Here is a 26,624-nt window from a genome sequence, read left to right as displayed (position 1 = left end):
TTGTCAGGGTGCGCTGAAGACTGCGACGCCAAACCCGTCCCTGTTTCCGGCCCACGTGCTTCAGCCAATCAGAGCACAGGACTGTGAGAATCACAGGAGGACCGTTCCCAGGCGGAGGCGCCATCTCACCTTGTACTCCAGAGTCTCCTTCAGCATGTTCTCCTCCTCCCGCGTGAAATTCAGCAGCACAGATACGGCCTTTATCAGCTGGTACGCCTGGGAGAGGGAGGGAGGGGGTGGGGAAGGAGAGAAACGAGAACTTTTACTGCTCTCGGACATCACTGCAAAGAGACGTCTCCGCGCGTGTGGAGAGCATGTAGAAGAAGACTATTGGAATTTGTTGGTCTGTTTCGTTCCAAGATCAAACTTTAAGGTAAAGCAGCTCTTCAGAGCAGTAACACGAGATGTTTACACTGAAAGTGTCAATAGGACTTTGATCGGAACACTTAGGGAGAGGTTGCTGCTAAATGATTAAAGAATAATTCCCAAGCAAAATATATTTTTTTTTATTCATAGAATAAAAAGAGAGCAAGCACTGATTTTCCAAAACGTCTTTGCCTCTATCTTCTCATACAGTGAGTTAATGTTTTTTCTAGCAGGTTCCTTTATTCTACTGTTTGTGTACTTCTCGAGAGCACCCATTTAATGCAAGTGTGTAGATGTATTATTTCTTTGTTATATGGACTTGGAAATGAGTATGAACCACAGAAATGTGTGTTTTTGCAGCAAAAAAAGACATGGCCCATATTGGCTATGGTTAAAGCTGGGGCTATTGAAGAATTAAAAGTGTACTAAATTTCCTATTATGATATATAAAAGTACAGATTCATCTTTTTCAGGCTCCAGGTAGCGTGCAGAGTTATGACAGGTGCAACACTCTCTGAACTGACACTGATAATAGGCCTGTTTTAGAACCTTCACTGCTACCCTACACTGTCCTCAAACCCACAAGACTAGAAACACGAGAATTTCAATGTAAATGATATTGGCTGCATATGTAAGTTATGTCTCGTGACACGTGAAACATTCCTCAGCACAGAGGCCCTCTCATTGAGTCTTAGACCCGCCCACCAGACCTTAGCCCCGCCCACTGAACCTTAGCCCCGCCCACCGAACTCTGGACACACCCAGAGCTGTCCTGCTGCTGAGAGATGGACTATATGCAAAGCCTGTACCCAAAAATATGCAGGGTAAACCACCTACTGAAAGACTGTTTCGAATGGACATACTGTTTGAACTGAGCTCTTAACATTTCTGGGACTGCCACTGCAATAGAGAAAGCAATTTAAAATTCTACAGTGGAAAAAAGTCACTATTAATCTTGTGCAAGAGGGGTGTGATTAGTTTGCAAGCATAGTACAAGGTTACTTTTTTCACAGATACGGAAATAATTACGAATGTTTTCTTAAGTTTATTTTTATTTACAGCTAGCATGATTTTTGAAATACATTAAGAAAGCTGCCTTTTTTTCCCCGAGGCCTAGTCTGCAGTTGGATAAGCTTTTAAGATAAACACGTATCCTGAGGTCAGTACACCAATAGCTTCACCTGTATGGACTCTAGATATTGATAAAATTCAAAGCGAGTAACTATGCTTGCTCATTCCAGGGCCCTTGGAGACCCTAATTATTCTATTTTATGCTCCACAAATTCACTATAACCACCAGAATATGTTTCTTCTTGTTTGCTGCTTCTGATCGGCACTGGCTTCTGACTTCTCTCGATTCTGTTTCTTTTTTTAATTAAGATCCTGCCGAGGAAATTCTCAGCCTGTGTTTTTTTATGGTGACTAAAGCAAGCTTTGAAACTTGAAACCTTCTCTTCAGCCTCATGCGGCTTTTCTGAATCCTAATGACTACTGTCAGCCTGCAAGGGCACCCCATGAAGGAGAATGTGAAAAGTAACGACTACATAGACACTGCTGACAGTCTCAAATCTTCTCTATTTGGGTGCAGAACGGGGGTTTAAAAACTAAGCTGTCCTTTCCACATAAAAGCTCAAATTCTGATTGTTATTACTCAGTCTATGACGAGGGATTATCCTTGATATCCAGGATATCAAGGCAGCCATTTTTCCAGGTTTTTCCCCACTTCCACAGTCAAATGGAAATTCCTGTCATTAAAAACAGCTCCACACACGAGCTTCATTAAGAAACGTAACAAAAGCCCGGCTATCAAAAGCACTTCCTTTTTCCATTTCCACCACGGTCAATTAATTTCCTGCCAGATGACGATGCGTCACCGCAGCAGTGGTCCTGCTCGGTCGGAGAGGGGCCGCGGGTTCAGACGTGTGGGGTCTGTGCTTGGCCGAGGAGCCCAGGGTGCGAAGCCGCCACCTGTGGGATTGTGACCGAGCGCCTCTCTGGCTACTCTGCGCGACTGACCAGCAACCCCAACTCGATTTTTTTGAGGTCGTCGGCCGCCCAACGCAGCAGCTCTTCCGCTCGGAAACAACGCGGCTCCCTCTCAGGAATGCGATGGGAACGGGGAACTCAACTTCCCCCACGGGTAGGTGGGGGTGGGCTGCGGCTCGGAGTTCGACCGGAGAAAGGGGGGCCGGAGGATTCTGCGTCTCACCCCCCCTGAACGGCCCAGGGGCCCTGAACACTCACCTCCGCATCGCTGGAAGACATGAACTTCAGCACGACGTGCTTGAGGTACTCGAAGTTGATCTCCCGCGAGTCGTTGAGGTCCGAGTTATTGGTGACGGTGGCGCTGGCCGCCGGGGCCTCGGCGCACGGCCTCTCCCTCCCTTCGGCCCCCTCCGCGTCCGGCTTCAGCCTCTGCACCAAAACACAGGCTGCGCTCAAAAACGACGCCACGCCCCCCGCGCTCTCAGTGTAGGGATTAATAGTGTGGTTAGGATTAGCTTCGGGATACTTTCATTCCCCTTTCACACATTCTGTTTCCTTATCACCTGCTCGCTTGATTCCAGCTGCGCTCTACACTTAATTAAACCGAAACGTTGCGCGATTGGATCTCGAGTTCTTTTGTACTGGAGACTTCCGAGTTCACGCACGAAACGCCAAAGATGTTTTTTCAAAATTCAGAATAAGACATTTAAAAAGCCGAAAAGGCTTAATTACAAAACTCTGGAGTGCAAATCGGGCATTTCTTAGCCATAATTTATGGATGTTAATGCAATGCTCAAAAAAACAGTGATCTTGTGGGCTGCACAAACCCTAAATTATCCTTCCACAAGTGCCTATGAAGTATTCGTCGGAATGTCCAAACCTCGAATCCCATTTCCTTACGCTGAATGGGTAATGTCAGCGGTCTCCGGGGCAGAACCGGTGTGCAGTTTCCGCAAGGGAAAGACAAGTTATTTTCCTCTTGACCCCACGCCACATGCTTACTGATCCTGGCTGACAAATGCCTCAGCCCAGACTCTAAGGCACTGGGCAGATACCACAGCATACCAGCTCCTTCTGCAGGGTCCTCTTCAGCTCACTCATCCTCTGCTGCAGCTGCTTTATCATCTGCAAGACAAGATTGTTTCAGCTGCTAAGCCCAGGTCCAAGGAAACTTGTGTCAACATCACATGCCCCACTAGCCCAGTGGGGAAGAACTGGAGGATGTCTTTAAACAACACTCATCCAATTAAGTCAGATACTCATACAGAGCTTGATCTGTGGAAGGATTAAATATTAACAGTATCAACAACAATCTTTCCAGATTTTCATGCCTCGCAGCATTTTCATCCCTGTTTTCTTGAAGAGTCTTTCCTAGATACAGCACTTTGTTTGGTTTGATGCCAAGGAAGCTGCCTGTAGATTCTTGACACTCGATCAAGTACAAGCCTCCCAGAGCACATCTTGCACCAAGGCACTGTCCCAGAGAAATGCCCAAATTTGAAAACCTGTCCACATTGACATGAGTCCAACGATTTTAAGGTGCAGTATTATTTCTGAAAGTCTTTGTAAGCATGTTCAAAGCGTACAACATATCCAGAAATTCTAAAAGGAATTTGTTAAATCACAGTAATAAACTACCTGTCCCCCTCCCCCCCCCCCCCATCCCACACACCTTATTTTTCTCAGCCAACTGCTGCTCCAGCTCTCTGTTCATCTTCTGAACGTGCGCCACGTCGTCTGCCGTCACGGCTCCATTTTGCTCCTTCCCACAATCCACCTGGGCACGCAACCGTCCGTGGAGGGTCTGCACCTCCTCTTCGAGATCTGCCACCTGCCTTGCGGAAAATCGAGACAGCGCCCCCCCACACCCCCGGGTCAGGAAGACTGTGGCTGCAAGCGAACACCGATCCGGCTGAGCACCATGTTAGAAACGGGGGCCGGGCTCAGACTAGTGCGCGCCGATGGCTGTCTGGTCCTGGTGCCCTCTAGAAAGAGCGAGTTGGGAGGGTGAGGGTGAGGAGTGCTACAGCTGGGAGAGTAATGAGAAGCAGGACAAAGGCAGGGGAGATGACAGCAAACTGTACTAGTGTTTGCCCTGTAGTTCATCCGTTTTCTCTTTCGGCTGCCTTACCTATTTCCTCTCGGCCGCCCACATTTCTTTAACTAACCTGTCACTACTTCAGGGTCAGGGGTGGAGCCGGAGCCTATCCCAGCAAGCAACGGGCACAAGGCAGGATACACCCTGGATGGGACGCCATTCCATCACTGGGCTCACACACACTCACACACTCACACACTCACACACTCACACACTCACACACTCACACACTCACACACTCACACACTCACACACTCACACACTCACACACTCACAGCAGGGCCAGTTTTCCCAGAAGCCAGTTAAACGAATTAAAACACTTTAAACAAAGTTGAAATAGTTAAAACTTTGGACTGTGGGAGGAAACCAGAGCAGTCAGAGGAACATACAAACTCCACACAGACAGCACCCCAGGTCCAGAATTGAACCCAGGGCCCCAGCGCTCTGAGGCAGCAATGCTGAGCACTGTGCCACCATGCTTATGGAATCTATCCCTCACCAGTGATATAACTAGTATTAACTACTAACTAGTATAAATAGTATTAACCAAGAAGGCTCCACAGCCGAAACGTTGAGTTTCCTTTCTGGTCTTTTCAGCAGGGAATAAACCCGTTACCTGTCCTTTGCAGCCTACGCATGCTGACGCAGCTCCCTACTTTACTACTTTAACTACTAACTACTAGTGAACCAGTAATAGCCACTGTGCTGCCTGTCATTACTTCCTTTTCTGTATATGAGTCATCATAAGGCAGTACAATTTTTAAACGAGTGGATTTTGAGCTTGAATTCAAGCTCATCCCCCACCCTGTACAGATTAGTTCCTATAGGAAACTAGCTAATGCAATCTCGCCACTTTTTCTAGAGCACATCCATGGGGTCAGACAGGCACGAGCCGTCCAATGAAATAAAACGAAAACTCAAATGAAATAAAAACTAAAACTAAATCCACACTGCATTCAGGTGTGGCCCTCTCAGCTCCTCTAGTTTATTTTAGATGAACCGCAGATTTCAAGCGACTGCGGCCGCTGAGAAACCTCGCAGCTAAAAATAAAAAGGTGTGCCGTGCTGTTTGTCTAATCAAGACCTAGACGGTTGAATCACTTGTGTAGATTCGGCTTTCGGTGCATTTTTTTTCTCCGCGTGTTCCTAAAATGGGAACCTGTGAGCCTGTTGCCCCCCCTTCGCCCACTCCGATGATGCCGAAACACCAGCAACGGAACCTGCCTGTGATTGGCACGCCTCCAGCTGCTGTGTCTGAGTCAACACCTCCTGTCTGAGGCTGCTGAGCTGCGTCCCGGCGTCTCTCTCTCTGTCTGCCGCAGAGCCCTGCTGCTTCTCCATCTCGGCCTGCAGCTCTGCCAGTCTGGTCTGCGCGGCGTGCAGCTCTGCGAACGAAAGGCGAAAGGCACACTGAGTTTGGGGGCCCAGGGGATAGTGGGCGATGCGGTGGCCCTGTGGCTAAGAACCTGCGCCTGTGGCTGGGAGGTTGCCGGTTCGAATCCTGTGGCCGACAGAGGAATCCTACGCCGTTGGGCCCCTGAGCAAAGCCTTTAACCCCAGCTGCTCCAGGGGCGCCATGTTAATGTCTGACCCTGCGCTCTGACCCCAAGCTTCTCTCTCGGTCTGTTTGTCTCCTGGAGAGCAAGCTGGGGAATGCCAAAAGACAAATTCCCAATACAAGTAATTGTATATGGCCAATAAAGTGATCTTATCTCTCTTCTCTCTTAATCATGTTTGTAAAAATACAATCACAGTACAAGGGGATTCTACTCTTGTTCCATAGTGGTGCTGCCTCTTGTCTATAAGATTCTCTTGCTCCTTGAATCAAGTATGTGTTCATCTCTCCACTTGCATTGTGCTGCACAAGTCAGATATTTGCTTGTACCAAGATATGGACACACTATCCATATACTATCCATATCCATGCTGGGGAATGCGAAAAGACAATTTCCTCATGCAAGAAATTGTATATGGCCCATAAAGTGATCTTAATTTATCTTCCGTGCGGGAAACAGCCACATACCATGTCTAGGCCAATACCGCACTGCGTTCTATACAGGGGGAGCTACCCAGATGGCAACTTTCATGTGGGCTGACGGGGGTGAGGAATCTGAAATGGTAAAGCTCTTTTAGAGGTGTTTCAGTACAGGGGTCGGCGTGTTTGGGGAAACCTCCATCTCTCAAAACACTGCTTTTAGATTGATACTAGAGCCTTACAAAATTCCCCCTACCCACAATTCAGAGCCACAGGGGAGCCGGACCCTAACCCGGCAATCAACGGGTGAGAACGTACAAACCCCACACAGACAGGACCCCAGGTCTGGAGTTCTGCGAGTCAACAATGCTAATCATTAATAGTGGTAATAGTTTAAAACTAGCCGGTACTAAAATTGCAGAGTGTGGTCCTTGTGGCCTTCTCTCCCCTGTTCACTAATAGTTAATCTTAGCATTGAGTCTTTTAGGTTTTTTCCCCACAATACTACTCTGCTGCATTCAAACTTGGCAGTAGCTTGGTGTGTTAATTGCTCAATTATTCTTTTCAGCGCTTCAATTGGGGCAGCCTGATTGCCAACTATCATCAGGTTGTCAGTTTCTCCCATTATTTTCTCAGGTCCCTAAATATTAATACACCTGGCCGTGGAACACAAAGGTGTCATAGTAAAGTATGTAATAGTAAGATTGATCATGAAAAAGACTCGATAAACACAGAGGCTTGACATAAGATTGTGAAAACATGAGAGTTTAGATAATCTCAGGGCAGCCAGCAGTTAGTTCTGATGGTTCAGTGCCAATTAATAATGCCATCAACATCACAATTAGCACAGCAGGGAAGATTCTCTCTGAAGTGCAAATGTGTGCCGTCAGACCTCTTCCACACAGCTCCACGCACTCTTTTTCATCTGTTCTCCAGTTACAAACCAGAAGATTTGGAAAGCTTTCATCGGGAAAGGCAGCAGGAAACGTCTGTGGGCCGTAACCTGTGACTGACAAGTGGAGGGTTTCCACCTTAGGAGTCTGCTTGTAATCCTGAACAAAAGCCAAAAAATCAAGGTCCAGATGGGAATTCTCTTCTTAAATGAGAAATACAGGGTGAGGCAAGCCCCACCAATCAAGGAGACTTCAGGGATCTAAGGTCAGTAAAAACCATGATGACTTTCTTTAAAGGAGGCCTTATTGCACAGCCTTACGCATATAAATCTTTAAAGCGAAGCCCCACTTTTCTGTTACTTTTCTCCTCCAGACTGCTTACCACTAACACTGTGAAAGCCCTTTTGTATACCCAAGCACATCACCTTAATGAGAATATGGAACCTCTCCATTTTTTTTCCCCATTTCCTACCCGCTCAATTCAGAGCCAACTTGCCCAGATGCCAATTAGCCTGCCAGCATGTCTTTGGACTGTAGGAGGAAACTGAAGGTCCCAGCGGAAACCCACAGAAACCGGGGGGGGGAGAACTCCACACAGACAGCACCCCCAGATCTGGGACTGAACCCAGGGCCCCAGCACTGCAAGACAGCACAGCTAACCACCATGAGACAAAGACCTTTGGTAGCCTGTAGTGGTAGGTTATCTGTTATTATAGCCCCTTCAAAGAATGGCCCTGCAATACTGAGAAGGTCAAGAAGCAAAACATTTGAATCCCAAATCTGGTTTACTGATCTACAATAATTCGTCTGGGAGATTACCACAGAGAGGGAACAGTGCCACCTATTGGCTGACCAACTCATTGGCTGAGAGCGCCTTGCATCACTGCTAACATATGGCAAAATACTATCAAGACGCGACTGAAACAGGCGAAGATCTACCCCTCACCCTCTCGGAGGGCTGTCATTTCCTCCCCTTGTTTGCCGAGCTCCTCTGTCTTCTCCAGGAGGGACTGCTCCTTGGCGTTCAAAGCTGCAGTGAACTCCAGCACCTGGAACAGGCATTTCAAGCAAGAGAGGGCTTCATAACAGTTCACAGCACATGTACAGACAAGAAGAAGAGGCGCTGACTTATTGCCTTTTGCTTTTCTGAGGTAAAGAGGGATAGGGAACTGTGGTAATGTAGTGTGCCGATTATCTTCAATGATAAGGTTATGTGGAGGTCTTATTTCTGTCTTACTTATAGGGAAAAACCTAGCTGTTATTTGACATCTGAAATCCCCGAGCAATAACCAAAAACAATCTATTCTTTTATCACATACAATATCTACAAGGAAAAACAAAGCTTGTATTGAAGATGAAGCCTGTTAAAGTGCTTTGGAGGTCTCCTCTTCACAACTGACAGTTTGATCCAATATATACTGCTTAATGCACAGAAGATCCACTCGCTGTAAACGCCACGTTTGCACCAGGGAGTCAGATGCATGCAATCGAAAAAAAATAAGGAAGGAGAATATAAGTTCAGTATAAGTGTGGTGTACCAGCAACAGCACGAGCGAAAACAGGAATTTTCCAGTGTTCAGAGTCCCATTTAATGACTGATTCAAAATAATAATAAAAAATAGCAATTCCTTGATTTTATAAAATGGAATTTCCATCCCCAAAAATCCCAATGCAAGAACCCCTACCACTCTTAAAAACAGGGTTATGAAATGTATTTTTTTATTCTTTATCGTACTTACGTTGATGCTTACAGTATTCATTTTTCCCGTTTGCAATGCACTACTGACCTGTTCCTGCAGCTCTTCTTTTTGTTTCCTGGTTTCTTCCAGCGCCTTCGCGATCTCCACGCTCACCGTCTGTCGGCTGCTCAGCTCGGCCTACGGAAACGGCCAAGGCCGGAAGGCGTGGAGGGGTGTGCGTGATCGTGTCCGTATAACAACCGACAAACGAGAGAAACCTCACAACGGGCTCGCCTGTGCGGTGTGCTCCCCCAGAAGAAGCCACCACCCAAAGCTTTGAGGGTATCCAGCAACTGGAATCTGATACTCCTAACTTGAGGGGGGTATGCAGTAAAATTCTGCAGATTCAAAGATCTTAAGGAGAAACCATCGATCTAGAATTCAGGGAGAACACGGAAAACAAGTGGCAGTCGAACTGCATCAGACAGGCATTAGCCTGATGGTGTGAGACATGACGTTTGAGCTCGTCTCCACAGAGGCCACAGCGCTCCTCCTCACCTTTGCACCCTCCAGCTCCTCCTCTCGTCTCCTCACAGTGTTTTCCATCTCCAATCTGCTGGCTTTCAGACTCTCGTTCTCCTGCTCCAGCTGACTCTGGGGGGGGGAAGGAAAGGAATGAGATGGAAGGGCAGCCAGCTAGGCCTGGCACAGACAAGAGGGTGGAAATACAAAGAGGGAGGCTGTTCTGAAAGCAACAGAAATAACTGGGGGAAATAACTGGCCAGGGGGAGACTCTCTCCTGTCACTGGGCAGTTTATGGAGATGAAAACCAAAGTGGTCAGACGTTAGTTTCAGATAAGGCTCAGCGGAGCTAGGAAGCTAACGCGCTCGATCAGTTGAAAAGGAAATAGGGCAATCGCCGAGCGCTCTCATCGGCGCAGGAAGAGGGGCTGGATTACTCACCATCTTGTGCTGGGCGGCTGTTCTGTCGATCTCCCGGGCCACCTCCAGGGCGCCGACCTGGGCCTCCAGTCGGCTGACTTTCTCGGCGCTCTGCTGGCGCCCCGCTGAGATCTGCTGCTGCAGCCGGCTGCTCTCGGCCTCGTGCTCGGCACGCTGGACGCAAAACACATCGACACGGCATGATGGGAACTCGGCCGTCAACCAGGGCGGAGCGGTGGCTCTGTGGCTCAGGATCGGCGCCTGGGGCTGGACGGTTGCCGGTTCGAATCCCACGGCCGGCAGAGGAATCCTACTCCGTTGGGCCCCTGAGCAAGGCCCTTAACCCCAACTGCTCCAGGGGCGCCATATAAATGGCTGACCCTGCGCTCTGACCCGAAGCTTCTCTCCCTGTCTGTCTCATGGAGAGCAAGCTGGGGTATGCGGAAAGACAAATTCCTAATGCAAGAACTTGTATATGGCCAATAAAGTGATCTGATCTTATCTTAGATTGTTTAAAGCACGAGTTAATTATTGACAGGACTTTCTTGCCAAACCCTCCCCAAAAAATATAATCTTTTTTATTGCTGATTGCAGTCACATTACAGTAGACATTTTCAAATGCAGTGTACTACTAAAATGCCCAAAACAGCTTTTCCACCGGCTGTCTTTACTGTATTGAGGAAATTACCATGAGAGCCATGAGGAACATTTGCCACAAATACTTGGCACGTGGTGGAAGGCAACAGCAGACCCGGCTAATGTGTTACTCCGAACATCCTCAGGTGTTTACAGGAATTGACTGGCAGGTAAATACCAAAAGGAAGTACAATTCAGGGGCAAAGAAACTGTAGAAACACAACTTAAATCTCACGCAGAGCTACATAAGCTGCTGCTAACCGAGTATCTGACACCATGGACTTATGTGAGCAACTAGTGGGATCAATGCCATGAGGCTACAGGAGCAACTGGAACTGGAGGAGGACTGACACACTGCAAGGGATATTTTCTATTTTTTTGAGAGGATGATAATCACACACTTGTACAGGGACACCTGCACTTACCAGCTTTTGGATGTGTGCTTCTTTGTCAGCTGTCTGCTGTTCGCTTTTCTTTAACCTTTCACTGCAATCTTGTATTTGCTGCTCCAGCTCGCTGACCTAAGGAAAAAAAACCACAAAGACGTCATGAACGCTGTCTTTCTTGGTAAGCAGTTTTAGCACTTGCTGCTATTGGTTACATTGGCCGCTTAAAGTCACCAAACTGCAGTTAAGGTGAACTGACAAACTACCATTAAAACTGGCCTTCACCTTGCACAGCTCATTTGAATCCTTCTTAATTTTATAAATAATTCTTTGCATGTGTATAGCCCTATTTAACCCAAAAGATGCTTTACACATAGGACATGACCAACTGCATCCATCAGTGAGGTGCAGTGCCCATTTTGTTGAAGCACGGCAGTCATCCTGTATTAAGTGGGAAATGTAGGTAGGTCGGATTATGCAAATCCAGGGTGGCGTTCAGCCAGAGTACCAGGGTTTTCGTACCTACTTTAATGATCAAGTTGTCAGGCTTAATGTCTACCCAAACAGCACATCCCAAAGCACGGTGTTCCTGGTCACCATACTGGGGCGTTGGACAGGAAAGTGTAGTCCCGAGGTAAGAGCGCCACCTACTGGTCCACCAAACTTTTGTATGACAGTAAAGGGGGCTGCAGGAGATCGGACTTGGAAGGACGGTTTTGCTTTCCTACTGAACTCTCGAACCGGTGTCACCCTGAGGCACCAGACTTGCCCACTGTAACAACTTTCAACAGCTACCAAAACTTTCAACCTCTTCAGCGTGGAGTACATCTGAGCATCACACTCACTTTCTTTTCAACTCGATACTACTTTGTTTTGCCAAACTGCATCAGCTTCGTCAACTGCCAGTCTCAATGCCTCATCCCCACTCCACCTGGCTCTGTTTTTTAACTGGACTCATCACTCAGTCAGCCTGGCTGTGGTTTTTCCAAGTCACCCACCAAACCTCTCTTAATTGATCACGAAGACTAGCCCTGATATGAAAAAGGAACAATAATAGGTTTATTCCATGCTGAAAAAAAGAAGAAAGAAAACACAACGTTTCGGCCGTGGAGCCTTTCTCAGGTGTCTTCAAGGCTCCACGGCCGAAATGTTGTGTTTCCTTTCTTCTTTTTTTCAGCATGGAATAAACCTATTACTTGTTCCTTTGCAGCCTACGCATGCTGACGCAGCTCCCCACCTGAACTACTTGATATGAAAAATACTGAAAAGTAAGTGGTGAGGGGGAAAGACAGCAAAGGATAAACAAAGGCTGAGAACTCAAACCACTCTAAAATGTATGTGGTCTTCCCCTTGCACAGTGTTCCTTTCTTCCTTTTTTTGCCTATTGATATTGGTGTACAGCAAGTCAACATAAACCTTCCCACATCCTGTTTTCACACTGTGTAGGAAACTGGCGATGTGAACTTCCAAAACCAGGCCGGGAGAGCTTGACCATTACCTGAGCTTTGCTCCTGTCTTGCAACAACCTCGCCGATTCGTCTTTGTGTTGCAGCAATGTCTGGACTTCCGCGACCTTGCTGTTGAGCTTGGCTATCTGGAGGGCGAAAGCAGGGAAGAGTAACAGATGTACAAAAGAAAATCGACCTAAACCTTCTCGCATCCCGTTTTCACATCGTGTAGGAAACGCCCAGCAGGACAATGCGTCTGAAAATTATTTTACAGAAGTAAAAAAAAAAAAAAAGACACTCCAACACCTTTGACCTTGCCGATAAGCACTGCATGAAAAATGTACACTGTGATAGCAATACAGTGCCCTTGCAACTTCCTGACGGACGTATGTTAACAAAAGCCAAAAGCCTCAGTCGGTCTCAGTCAGCTGTTTTACCTGGGTCTCCAGCAGGCTGACCGTGTCGCTGTGATCCGTTCGGGTCTTCAGCAGCTGTGCCCTGGTTTCTTCCACCTTCTGTCTCAGGGCTGATTTCTGTGATCAGAGAAAATGACCTTAACCCGGTAGATTACACATTTGACTTCTCTCTCAGTTTCTTTTCATCGTGAAGTACAGCCAGGATCTAGCAAGGCGCAGTGTACATTTTTAGGCAACTGAAAACAACATACGCGTTTCCTCTGTGAAACAATATAAAACAGGCGCGGAAATGAATCAATTTTCTAATCGCCTTCGCCAATTCAGGGTCAGAAGGGAGTCTATCCTGGCAGCAATGGGCGAAAAGCAGGGCACACCCTAGACGGGGATGCCAGTCCATCAAAGGGCACACACCAACTCTCCAGGGCCCGTTTTACCAGAACCCAAGTGTGATGGGCCTTGGTTGGAGTGTTATTGTTTTTTTCCGAATTGCTTTGTCCTCTTTTTCCAGGCGTTGCCAATTAATTACGTAGATGAGGTGGGAGCATTTAAAAGGGGAAGACGAGACTGCAGTTGAGCGGTGCGTGGTTCTTGGGATGGGGAAAGACATGTTGAATGTTTCTTTTTGTTTTCGTTTTGGTTTGGTTAGTTAGCCAAGACAGGGGAAGACTTTTCTGGGGTACAGTCTTATTGTTCAGGCACAACCTCCTTTTTCCCCCCAGTTCCAGTCTATCTAGTCGGTTTATTTTTCTTTGAGTCAGTTAGCTTTGCTTGGGCTTCTTTTCTTTTTTTTTGTTGTCTCTCCCCTCCCGATTTGAGCACGAACGTTGACTACTGGGTCCCTGGATTTGCGATGGGAATAAAATTGATTTGTTTTCCCAGGGGAATCTGATATTTCGGGTGTTCTTTTTTTATGTTGCGGCTCGTGGTCAAACCCTAGACGTGTTTTGAAGGTCGTAACACAAGTCTTCCGACTGTGGGAGGAAACTGGAGCGCTCAGAGGAAAACTATGCGAACGTGGGAAGGACATACAAACTCCACACGGACAGCACCCTAGAAAGTGAACAGCAACGCTCACCACTGTGCCATCATGCCCCCCGTATGCTCATGAATTACTCTAAAAAAACATGAAAAGTATGTAACGGCAGATGGGAGTGGAGGTTATGTATTTATCAAGTAATAGTTTAGAAATGTGTAATAATTGTTTGTCAATAGCTGTCAACTCCTTTCTTACAATCAGTCAAAGCAGTTCTTATCTGTAGAAAAAAATTCCACCGGTGAGACAATGGCACAGCCAGGGATACCTCTTTAAGAAGTTCCTGTACGTGTTCATCCTCAGAAAAATTCTCTTCAAACCTCCTCTCCAGAGCGGACACTTTCTCCTGCAGATGGACGATCAGTTTGTCCTTCTCCTCTGCAGCCACCATCGCCTGAAAGGAAAGAAGACCGGTGCTTTCAGGAGCCATCCGGACTTAGAATATCTCTTCTGTCTTATCATCAGATTTCCAGCCGAGAATAAAACAGAAGCTTTGACTGCTGTTACCCTCCAGTTAATAACCACATTTATCAGATCCAGGCCACCCCCAATATAAACTGAGATGAACAACCAGAAAGTCACAACATATAGTGAAAAAACGTATATAAAGCACATTTTTCCCCCATTAGAACAATATAAATATGGAGGGTTCAGGATCGTAAGAGCATTGACTTTGCTCATACAACACAAAGTGGGAGACTTTCCCTTAATAATTAATGCAATTGACTCATGTTAGAGACCATAAGTTAGACAGAGTGTGTGTTTCACACGTAGCTGATCAAATACTGTATGGAGGGTCTCATTATAAGTCCCTAACTAATGCAACTTATAGGAAAATTATTAATAAAGAGGAAATCATAACTATAAGTAATTCATAAATTAATGTTCCCACCTTATAGTTCAGACACAGACAAAATTAGCTATTTGTCAGCAGATATCTTAAAGACATTCAAAAACTGAAATACTCAAGCAGATTTACAGAGGTGAAGGAAACTGCCCTCACAAGGATATAACTGCTTGTGCCTCTGCTCACGTGTTTGAGCAAATGATTTTGCAATAAAAATACGGACTGGGAAACGATGTGTAACACCTGTAATCCAGCAACATTTGAAAACTTTGAAAGGATCTAAGTACTTGTGCAAGGCAGTGTATCATTTCAGACGGGCTGTGTATCTTCTGCTGGAGCTTGACTATGAACCATGTATTGTCCCTTTCCATCTTATCAAAAAAATTAAATGAAAGACATGGAAAGGATTTCAGGTTGTCAAAGGAATTTGTTCTTTTGCATTAGCCACAAAGCACAAATACGATTCTGAGAGCCCCTGTCCCAATCGTCATTTCTCTGTACCCCTCAAAGCTACTGTAAATGTCGAGGAAGGTAACTATTAATATCAAAAAGCAGTACATTGTACAGGAGATGAGTTTTTAAGTTGAATAAATGCACAACCGCCCAATACACTCTTAAAGGCTATTCGTATGACCTTGTCACCACTCCGACCTTGGGGCGGAGTGGTGGCTCTGTGGCTAAGGATCGGCGCCTGTGGCTGGAAGGTTGCCGGTTCAAATCCCGCAGGCGGCAGAGGAATCCTACTCCGTTTGGCTCCTGAGCAAGGCCCTTAACCCCAACTGCTCCAGGGGTGCTGTACAATGGCAGACCCTGCGCTCTGACCCCAGGCTCTCTCCCTAGCTGTGTGTCTCATGGAGAGTAAGCTGGGGTATGCGAAAAGATCATTCCTTATGCAAGAAATTGTAAAGGGTTAATAAAGTAATGTTGTTGTTGTTGTTGCTGTGCTATACATGCACAGTAACAAAGTCCTCTTTGAATTCAATCTATAGATGATGTCAAACTGATTTAACCTGCTTTAAATCGGTTTCGGAAAATTCTTTTGTGAACATCCCCTGCAGCACAGACCCCTGCACTCGGGGGCTCAGGTTAGCACGAGCCATCATAGCCTCGCAGAAAAATCAAGGGCAGGAAAGGAAAGGCACCTTTAGTTTGTGCTGCTCGTGCTGCAGTTTCAGAGACTCGTGCTCAGCCTGCAGGGTAGCTAGAGTCTTCTCCAGCAAGCTGGCCATGCTCTGAGCCTAAAAACACAGGACACATTGGTGCATTGCTGTACATGCAAAGTTTCATTTAAAAAAAAGACATTAGACGTTTTTCATGATACTTAACAACCATCAGTTGGTTAAATTCAGCCCACCTTTTTAAATACATTAAGTACTTCAATATATATACAGTATATGAACAACCTACAGTCTTTTATCTGAATAAAAGCCTAATATATAATTGGATTCTGCTATCAATAGAAAAACTGGCATTGCTTTTTTTCTTTTCCAGAAAATGTATACACACTCCTCATGTCTAGAACTTAAGATTTCCCAAACTTTCGGGGTTTCCAGGTACATGGCCGGAATACCGTTTTGTTATTTCTTGTTTTTTCACTGAACACAGCAGGCTTTCAACTGAACACATAAAAATCAGAAGGTGAATCTGTTGATATACATTTGTTGGTCACTCTGAAAAGTCTCCTTTTTACTCTCATGTTTTTTTTTTCTTCACAGCCAGCTTCACCTAGTTTTGAGAAGGTTTCTGTTGTGTATTTTGGGTCCATTGGCTTTCCGTACCCCAGTTATGGAGGTAATATTGTGGATTGGAAAGCCATATTGCGTCACTGTGTTGTTGGATGTCGAGTAAGCATTAAGCAGCTTCCCCATGATGTCAGGAATACTTGGAAGAGTAACAAGGAAATGAAGAAAAGCACCCCAAAATAAGGAAAAGGAGGGCTAATTTAATGCCTGGATAAGTAATCCTTGCTTTGCTTTTTTCTGGGTGATAGATCTGGTTAGCAGGAAATCAAAAACCCCTGCACAAATAAAAGAAACAGGTCATCGTCTCATGTGATGTGAAGGCTCCAGTTCAGAGGACAAGTGGTGTGCAGGGTTTCCGATTCTCAGTTTCTGAGACGGGTTATTTTCTGGGGCACATCTCACCTTTTGGAAATCCTCAGAAACATGCTGAATGACCGTCTGTAACTCCTGCCCTCTCTTCTCCAGCTCGGTGATCTTCTTCTCCGCTTCCTGCTTCACCCCGAGCAGCTCCTCCCTTCGGGAGCCACAGAGATCCCCGTTAACAAGGCGCGCAGGGGACAAACCATCCCCAGTCCCCAACTCAACAAGGCAACACAACACCACCTCCAACCTGCACCAGACCTGTGCCTGCTCAAGCCAAAACAAAAACACTTCCCGCAGAACAACTGCAGCATCTTCACCCAGCGTACCTAATCAAGCAGCAAAAAATCTCTCTGGAATGAAAATAATAATAATAATAATAATAATAATAATAATTGCTTACACTTATATAGCGCTTTTCTGGACACTCCACTCAAAGCGCTTTACAGGTAATGGGGACTCCCCTCCATCACCACCAGTGTGCAGCATCCACCTGGATGATGCGACGGCAGCCATAGTGCGCCAGAACGCTCACCACACATCAGCTATCAGTGGGGAGGAGAGCAGAGTAATGTAGCCAATTCATAGATGGGGATTATTAGGAGGCCATGATTGGTGAGGGCCAATGGGAAATTTGGCCAGGACGCCGGGGTTACACCCCTACTCTTTTTGAGAAGCGCCCTGGGATTTTTAATGACCACAGAGAGTCAGGACCTCGGTTTTACGTCTCATCCAAAGGACGGCGCTTGTTTACAGTATAGTGTCCCCGTCACTATACTGGGGCATTAGGACCCACATGGACCGCAGGGTGAGTGCCCCCTGCTGGCCCCACTAACACCTCTTCCAGCAGCAACCTTAGTTTTTCCCCAGTAGGTCTCCCATCCAGGTACTGACCAGGCTCCCACCTGCTGAGCTTCAGTGGGTTACAGAAAAGGCTGTATAATCTTAAATTCCAAAAGTCACAATACCCAACAAATCTAATTTTATGTAGTAATAAGAGGATCTCTCAACAGATATGCTTCCTGCATTTTAAAGAGGTTTTTAAAGAGGACTTGAAGCAGTAACTTAACAAGTACGCTTCACTCATCCCAGCTTCGGCTCCGTGAGAGCTCTCCCAGGGAAGGCCTCTTCCCAGAGTTTTCCCGAAGAGCGTGGCAGGCAGGGCCCGGAGCCGCTCACCTCTCGGCTCGGAGCTGCGCGTTGTGGCTCCGGCACTGCTGCTGCTCTTCCTCCAGGGTCTCCCTCCTCGCCCTCGCCTGGCCCAGCTCCTCTCTCGCCTTCCGCAGTTCCTGGCCGTGTCTCTCCAGCTCCCGTTCTCTCTGACTGAGGGCTTCCTCCTTTCTCAGCAGCTTACAAACAGAAGCCGGGTTTAATTAGCAGCGTTGGTCGCCCCTCTTGTTTTCCTCTAACCCAGTGTGAAGTAAGAGACAAGATGTAAAAAGGGTGAACTTAAGTCAGTTCTGCCTGAAAATTAGACTTCTAAGCAACAGGGGTTTATGGCAGGAAAGGGGGTTAACTGATAAGGATTCCAGATGCGAGCAAGGAACCCCCTGGGGGCATAATCTTAAACTGACCATTTGGCCAGGGTCTCTAAACTGGCTCTTAACCCCCCTTACCATCACACCGAATGACGTCCGAAGCAGCAAGGAAGGACTATATAACCTAAAAGTTTGTACCGGCACGTCGAACAATACTTTTTGTTGTTTCTTGCGGGAAACAAGACTTCGGCTTTATTGTTCCTTGCATGCAATAAACTCATCTGTTCTACTTCATCTCGGGATCCAGAACCTTATTCTTTCTGTTACAACAAGTGGCTCCCAGACTTTTTGGACCAAGTACCGCCCCTGATCAAACCAAAGCATCCCAGTACCGCCTGCAGGTCATCTCCTCACAGGAACCACAGGAAATCTCAATGACCAACATGAGCGCGCGCCCACACATATAACAAAAACAGCACTCTGCACTTCGATCATTTGGATCGTAGCGCTATGTCGCCATTTTTCGACGCTTGCCAACACTAGCGGTGCTGCCTGTGTCGGGCTCAGGAGCAGAGCTGGCGCCGGCGGCCGATATATAACCCTCCTCGTTCTCGACGGGTGTGCGTGATCTGTCAGAGCTGGCGTGAGTACTCTTGGCGCCTATCCCTTTCAGCCGTGACATAATACGAGGTAGTGAGGTTTTCATTTCACAGACACACACACACACACCCACACCAGGGCCAATTTTCCTAGAAGCCAATAAGCCTACCAGCATGTTTTTGGACTGTGGGAGGAAACCGGAACACCCAGGGAAAAACTCACACAAACGCGGGGAGAACATACAAACTCCACACAGACAGCCCTCCCAGGCCCCAGCGCTGGGAGGCACGAGGGTAACAAAGCCTCCATCTTCACTTCACAATCGTCACAGGCCCCAGCACGAAAAAGAAGCCCACAGTGACCATTACCATGTGTTTCACCTTGGCCAGCTCCTGCTGCTGAAAGCCCTCCAGCTCGTCGATGTCGTCTCTCTTCTTGAAGAGGTTCAGGCTCTGCTCCATCATGTCGTCCAGACGCGACGTCAGGGTGGCCTTCTCCTGAGGATGGGCCCGGAGAGTTAGAGCCTCTAACACCAGCAGAGAGCGAAAGACCAGCCAGTCCGAGAGGGAAGGTGGCCATTTTTTTTTTTACTTCCACCCTGTCCAGCTGACCATCACACTGACCACTTTAGTCCTGCTTTGGGTTACCTGTTAACAAATACAGCGTCCTACCTTGTCCTGTGCTGTCACTGACAATCTACCACATATGAACATTTCCACAGTTTGTCACCCAATGGGGCTCCTTAATTAAACCTAGGAACGAACTACCACAGGTTGTGCTCTGTAACTGAACGGCACTGTAAAAGCCACCCACAGAAACCTGATAAAGGCACTGATGCAAATGTGGGCGTTTTCAACAAGAGGGATTCAGTTGACTTGAAAGCATTCTTAACATTCCAATACACGGATACATGTATCAATAGCTCTGAGCTCCTTATGTAGATTAATTTACTTGTATTAGTTTAAACTGAGGGATTTCTAGGGAGGCGCAGTGGTTGGTTACTACCTTGGAGTACTGGAGCCCTGATTCAATTCTAGTGTCTTGTGTCCATTTGTCTGCCTTGAGATGGACTAGTGTCCTGTCTAGTGTTCAGTGTGCACCCTGCCTTAGAAAATGGATGAATTGTCCATTTCCCACACAGAGGATAAACCAAAGCTGATCAGCCTTTGTTGAAAAATACGTCGTCTGCTTTCATAGTTAGTATGAATGTCTGTGATATGAAATCTGGCTAACCACTGTGAGTGACTGAAGAAAGGCAGAAGAAATAAAAAATTAATCACATTTGCCTTATTTAGCAAAATACAGAAGTTGTTCGACACATGGAAGGGAAGCAAGCAGTGTCAGCAGTGTGGAAGAGAGGTTAGGAATATAAATTCAAAGTGGGGGTTGCAGGTTCGAATCCTGGGTGAGGCTCTGCTGTTGCACTCATGAGCAAGGTACTTGATTCAGACTCCTTCAGTGAATACCCCGCTGCATAAATGGGTACAAGTGTAAGTTGCGTTGCATAAAAGTATAATCGAAGTGAATGACTCACAATAACAATCTCAGCCTAACACATGGTGTATGTGACGGAGCTGCTATGAGTCTTTTTTTTTTGTTTTGCAGGTGCTGAATGCAGGTCAGGAAATTCATTCCGCAGTGAACTCGGCTCTTTTAAAATCGGGTTTGACCTCACCTGTTCTAGCCCAGCAATCTTATCCCTCCATTCCTGAAAAAAAACGAGAGAGAGTTCAGAAAAGATTCAAAGAGCTTTGTCCTGTAGGGAGAAGTCATACATTTTGAAATTCTGAAAGGCTACAGAAGATTGACAGTCCAAAGTAAGATTCAGAGATTCAGAGACTGTAGAGAGGCAGGGCAGTTGTCCGTGAATACCACATTTCTCATTTCGATGTACCTATAACAGCTTAAGTAATGTGGCTTATTTAATAACATTATTAGACAACGTGAAAGGGGTATTTCATGGTGTTGGGCAAGGTAACTGCCAGCTTTAAACCCAAAATTTGTCACTGACAAATCGCAAGCTCTTTATCAGTTTTGTTTGTCAATGCACCCAAGTGGCAGGACAGCCCTTTTCCTCACATAAAGACGGAAATCAGCCTCGGAAAAGCTCCCGCGTGTCGACGAAGAGCACGGCAGCGCCGTTACCTGATCCTTCTTCTCCAGAGCCAAGGTCATGCCTTCGGCCATCTTCGCTCGGCTGGTCTGGTAGGCCTCGTTCTGCTCCTGCAGTTTCCTCATGGAAGCTGCGCGGATCAAAGCCAGCCGGGGAAGAGAAATTTAGACACTCACACGCCCCCCCTCCCCACAACCAGCCTCAGTCCCCGAGAGTCAAAAAACACCCCCCGCATGGAAATGGCAATCCCACTGTGTTTATACACAGAGGTACATTTTGCTAAGGAATCCCAGAGCGCTTTACGTTAGAAGCGGGATTCGTTTTTTCCCAGCTAGGAGTGCATCACATACTTGGGAGCTGAAGGGCAACCATCCTGATCAGCTTCACAGGAGATCAAGTGCAAATGTAAGGAATTTCTGAGCCACGTACTGTAATCTCGATGGAGATGTTCAGCATATCTACTCTTTCATAGTAGCAGGACATGTTCAGTGATATACTGTATAGTTGTCAGGATCCTTGATTTCAAAACAAAGGTCCACCAGAAACCTCGTTTTCCCAACCAAGTGCAGCTTTGTAGTACAAGAAGCAGTACAGATGTGTTTCCCTCAAAGCTAATTCTTGTTGACTGATTGGTGCTTCCCAGTCTTAGGGCATTGCTGGGAATTTTGGAGTAGTGCTTCAATCTATAGCATGGAGCTTTAAACAGGTCCACTATAAACAAATCCTAGAGGTTTTGTTCAAACCCAATATTTCTCAGAAGCTCAAAGCTGACAACTCATATTTCAGAGGTTGTCAACATTATTAATTTCAGTGAAAAGCTAAATATCTGAAATAACTTGATTATGAGCACCCCATGCCACAGAAGCAGTTTCTTGCCAATTAGCACACTAATTATGTCTGACTTTTAGCTAAATCCACGGCCCCATACTCAAACAAGGGTGCCTATGACTGAGAGCAGCTAACTTAAGGCTCTAATTAAATTGTTTTACCTACCTAAAAACCCAAATCACTTTGTTCAAAGGTTCTAATAACAGGTTCAAAGCCTAAATATTTAACTTCCTGTTAAGGGTTTTAAGTCTTGAGTAAGATCAATATAAAACCATGGTATTAACAGACATAATCAAGTAATTGTCCCATTAATGATATTGTAATACCACTAGCAACAGCCATTTCATTCCATGCTGATATCTCTTTACTCAAACCACACGACTGTGCCAGTTTTAAAAGAAATGAACTCATCTGCAGGGCACAATCTTGTCTACTATACACATCTGTACTAAGCACTTACCCTTATAGTTTTTACCACTGATGATGTTCCATGCACATTTCAAATTTAGAATGATCTTGTACTGCTTATACTACCTGCACACAACACAATTTTCCATTAAAAAACACTAATTACGTAAATTACAATGTATCTCTTACTTTTACCTACACTTTGTGGCTTCCACAGTACTTGTGTGGAATGGTAGCAAAATATTCTGTCCTGTACGAGAGATGTTCAGGGCTGATACGTCTGCGATGCAGTGATTTAAGCAAGTTCACACTCTGGTGCTACTCCAAACGAAAGTCCAAGAGCTACCCCCTCCTGAATCATGTTTTTTTTCTCCACACGGGGGGAAGAAAGCCTTTTGGCCATTAAAAGCAGACAAAAAAAAATGACAGAAACAAAAAAAAAACCCACAAGCGAAACAAGGAGGAGGAAATAAAGGTTACGTACAATCCTGATGTTTTTCTAACGCAATTTCGAGCTTCTCCTTCGTCTTCTGCAAAAGCCGAAGCTGTTCAGCGTAGTCTGGGGGGGTTGGGTGGAGGGAGGGGCACACACAGCGAGGGGGCAGGTAGGTTTGAAACAAAAACAAAAAACAACAACCACAAAAAAAGGACAAACACAGGATAAACATGAGTGGACAATGGAACTGGAAAAAAAATGATTTTCAGCAATGAGAAAACCATTCTCGTCAAGGTAAGAGGGGGGAGAGTCTGCCTCCCCCAGCCTGGGTCAAAGACCGCATGCAGGAGTTGAAGGCTCAGTTTGGGGGTGACCTCAGGAAACATACTACAGTGTAAAAGTAGAGAGGGGATGCAAGGTAAGTGCTGGAGACTTCACTCTCCTCTAAACATACACAACCCCCAAAACCCTTGAACATGGGGGACTCGTTTCAGAGTGTCTCAGTTTTGCACGCTGTCAGAGAGAACACTCTTGTGGAGCTACTGACAGCCTCACAGTTCCACACTGCTGTCCTCTGTGGTCTGTGCTCTCCCCACGAACCGTGTCTGTCATAAGCACATGTGATGGTTTCACTCAGCACACTGCATCATAAATTGACTAGAACAAAGAGGCCGAGCTGTGTCAGCAATATTTTCTGTTCACGCTCTGCAGTCTTTGACTTGTGCCCGAGCGCGGATCTCAGGGGGCTCCCCTTCGTCTTTGACACAGGCTAGAAGTTTCCGTTTAACCGCCACGGCAGACACATCACGCGGCTCTCTTCAATTACGTAGCGAGAGCACCAAAAACCCCCCAGACAAAATCAGGCGGGCTGGAAGTTAATCATCATTCACGCTTTCTGAGTCCATCTACAGCCCAGGGAGTGTGAATTAAAGCAAAGAGAAAAAGGTAACGATGCTGAATGTAATATTTTCAGGACAGCACAGAGAACAGCATCTACTGGCATCTCACGTCTGCAGCTGAATTTTTTTCTTCTTCCGGGAAACGACTGTTTAGAACAATCTTTTACAGGCTAAGGGCGCAAAATGAAAGGGGCACTTTCACCATGTTTCAAATTCTTCTAAATTGTACAGAATGTTATATGTTATTAAAATAACATAATAACAAAAAAAAAACTGACATTTAGTCAAAGAAACATTCCCTATGCTTCAAACATGACGCACTATGGAAGAAAACAAGACCCAGAATTTCTGCAGGGAACTTACGAGAGTGAAAGTATTCTGCAGAGCATTAAGGTGCACTAACACGTTCTGGGCCGCTACCAAAAAAAATATTGACATGTCCACCTCTAATTTGTTTTCGTATCTTATTCTGTCTGCGCACTTTCTCTCGTTATAAATGTGGACCCGGTCTTGAACAACTGGTAACCATGTCAATGTGCCTGTGACCTCACACCTGAGATAATTTCACAGGACATCACTGTAGTGGAGAGCCACAACATTACCGCCGGAAAACAATCTCAAGTCCTTCAGGAGTAAAAGTGCAAGTTGTTTTTGGCTTTAATATTCTTCAAATTCTGAAAGAAGACTGAGGTTTTGACTTTCACTGTTTCATTTTTTTGCGTTTGTTTCGTCTAACGAAACCTACTTCATTTTTTACAGTTACAGAAATTTAACTGAGTTTTTTTTACCGCCTAGGCGTACAAGTATCTGCTCTTTGATTTCACTTTTCCACGAAAAACGTAACCATCGCACAATTTTATGGGCGCACTAGGGAGAGGGTGATTCTGGGATATGACGTCTTTCTGAGCGGCTCAAAGCTACCAGCCTCACAATGGCACTGCGTCAGAGGCTTGGCAATAGCTCTGCCCAGCACACACTTCGTCGTGCCATCTGACATCATCAGGTCCCAGTGCCTCTTCCGCTCGCTTGCAGTGTGCGAGAGAGAACTCCTTTGTTCCTTGCTGGCACAACTCGGGCCATCCCTCTGCGTTATTCTGAGATCCCTCACGGCAGACAATGTGAAAACTGGACGCCAGCAATACAGGATATGAAAACAAACGGGGGAACTGTGGGGCAAGTTATGATCAGGGCTGTGACAGCTTTTATTCTAGTCCGTGAGAGCTTCAAAGGCAGGCAGGAATGCATGAGATTCACGCTGGAACAAAGGGACTCAGACATGTTAACTGTGATGCCAAAGTGAATCTCCTTCTTGACATTTCTGTCACTGGGAATTTGTGGCGGCCTACCCCCTCCCAACAGACATCGGCCGTGACCTCAGTTTAAAAAAAAAAGGAAGGAGGGAAGTTCATATCTTACCTGACAATTTGGCCTCCAGCTTTCTGATCTGGTCGTTCCTCCTGAGGAGCTGCGAGGAGAGATCATCTCTGGAGCTGCTCCCATCGGAAGCCTGGAAAACACGAACCCTTCATTTAGCGTCCACTTTCTCTGGCTCGCCCCGAACCCCGCCTCCGTGGCCAAGGCACTGCCCCGAAAAAGTCAATCACCGCTCCGTATCGAGGACACAGGACGGTTACAAACGAGAAGCTGAATAAGATGACTGTCATTGTCCGTCTCCTCTAAGACACAGGCACTGATCGTGGGCCTGTGATGGATTATTTAGTTGAATGGCGTAAACATTCCTTCCTTCAACTCCGTGTGTTGAAAACCAAAGACGGGATCATTGATTATAGAAAGCAACCACCCGCTGCAAGACCAACAGTCACTGAGGAGCAGGAAATTGAAATTGTCAACAGTCACAAATATCTTGGCCCTACTGGTCATTACAAGCTAACCTTTTGAGGAAAACATGGACGCCATATGTAAGAAGAGCCAAAAGCGACTGTCGTTCCTGAGAAAACTCCGCTCTGGAAACTGGAAAAGCGCCCTGGAAAAACCGGTCTTTTGCCCTTCTAATTTGATTAGAAAACAAGCGCTCCTTGGCTGGGTAAATGTTTCCTAGATGAGAAACTGTATACCAGCAGACAAGACGTAGTAACACTCCCAAAGATCAACTGTACTGTTTTGTAATCGCCAAAAAAACTGAAATTAGACAATCTTTTCTCAAATCGATATTGTTTTTACTGATTTGTGATTGTATCATTTCTTTTCACCCAGTTGTCACATTTCATGCTGAAAACAGCCCCAAAAGAGCACAGACGCTTACCACCTTTTGAGAAAGTGTTATTTTTTTTTTAAACATTTAATTTGGAACTAAGCACAAAACTTTTCACAAAAAAAACTTTGGGAAAGTACCGTGCGTTGGCCTTTGTTGTTGAATACAACCGGTCTCCCCACGGGCGAGAGCGAGAGTTTAAGAGAATTGTGATGCGGTGTAGCCCTTCCTGCTCACTAGTCCCTGTAAAGACTAATGTGATGTATGAGCGAAAGCACAGGTTGTGCAGCAGACATTTCACCACGTTAACAAGTAAGTAGTATTTGTCGGCAAAACCATCTGGATGTCGAGAGCAATATTTCTGTTGAATTAAGAGAGATGGATTCACAAGCCTGCTTGTTTACAGTGTCATAGGGCCGTTTCACCTCAACAGATGTTTGGTCGCTTCGTCCTGAATTGCAATATACCTGGAAATTCTGTCTATTTTGTGACGCAAATTGGAGGTTTTACACATTACTGTATACATTTTAATTTCACGGTGGTTTGAAATGCACTCGCCAGTGCTGATTCTATCTAACCCCGAAACGTAAAAATCACATTGCAGTTCCCCTTTAACAAAGACAAATATTTTCCAACTTCTAGAGGTGCTCTGCTGTGCAGCACCCCATGCTAATCCCTGACAATGTTTTCATTTTGTCTTCTCCTGTAACAGAAGACTCGTTTCGCCACACTGGTGTTCATAAGCAGCATTGCTTTGACAGCAGCCCATCACAACGCACAGCTGAGCAGTGCAGGGGAAAAATAAAGATGGAACCATTTCTCAGTACCCGATCCATGAAGAGA

The 26,624-nt window shown here is 46.0% G+C and overlaps 1 protein-coding gene across 5 annotated transcripts in view; it reads right to left on the bottom strand.

Annotated features, from left to right (window-relative positions):
- The window catches only part of golga1 (golgin A1), a 46,372-nt gene that overhangs the window by 15,613 nt on the left and 4,135 nt on the right, over nt 1-26,624 (bottom strand). For 3 of the 5 annotated variants that reach the window (XM_069183150.1, XM_069183149.1, XM_069183151.1), the window contains exons 3-23: nt 24,986-25,076; nt 22,719-22,793; nt 21,031-21,128; nt 20,561-20,593; nt 19,254-19,382; nt 17,987-18,156; nt 16,850-16,961; nt 15,848-15,943; nt 14,127-14,252; nt 12,847-12,942; nt 12,460-12,555; nt 11,001-11,096; nt 9,961-10,113; nt 9,556-9,651; nt 9,106-9,195; nt 8,265-8,367; nt 5,675-5,835; nt 4,025-4,183; nt 3,418-3,477; nt 2,611-2,781; nt 130-216 (exon numbers count right to left, since the gene is read on the bottom strand). In XM_069183150.1, coding sequence (XP_069039251.1) covers nt 130-216; nt 2,611-2,781; nt 3,418-3,477; nt 4,025-4,183; nt 5,675-5,835; nt 8,265-8,367; nt 9,106-9,195; nt 9,556-9,651; nt 9,961-10,113; nt 11,001-11,096; nt 12,460-12,555; nt 12,847-12,942; nt 14,127-14,252; nt 15,848-15,943; nt 16,850-16,961; nt 17,987-18,156; nt 19,254-19,382; nt 20,561-20,593; nt 21,031-21,128; nt 22,719-22,793; nt 24,986-25,076 — 2,298 coding nt within the window. The remainder of the gene's footprint in view (nt 1-129; nt 217-2,610; nt 2,782-3,417; nt 3,478-4,024; nt 4,184-5,674; nt 5,836-8,264; nt 8,368-9,105; nt 9,196-9,555; nt 9,652-9,960; nt 10,114-11,000; nt 11,097-12,459; nt 12,556-12,846; nt 12,943-14,126; nt 14,253-15,847; nt 15,944-16,849; nt 16,962-17,986; nt 18,157-19,253; nt 19,383-20,560; nt 20,594-21,030; nt 21,129-22,718; nt 22,794-24,985; nt 25,077-26,624) is intronic. The other 2 variants (XM_069183152.1, XM_069183153.1) reach the window with 2 other exon arrangements.

The sequence above is a fragment of the Lepisosteus oculatus genome, chromosome 24, assembly GCF_040954835.1.
Source record: "Lepisosteus oculatus isolate fLepOcu1 chromosome 24, fLepOcu1.hap2, whole genome shotgun sequence".
NCBI classification, from domain to species: domain Eukaryota; kingdom Metazoa; phylum Chordata; class Actinopteri; order Semionotiformes; family Lepisosteidae; genus Lepisosteus; species Lepisosteus oculatus.
Note: the sequence above shows the minus strand (reverse complement) of the source record. Positions and strands in the feature narration are given on the sequence as shown.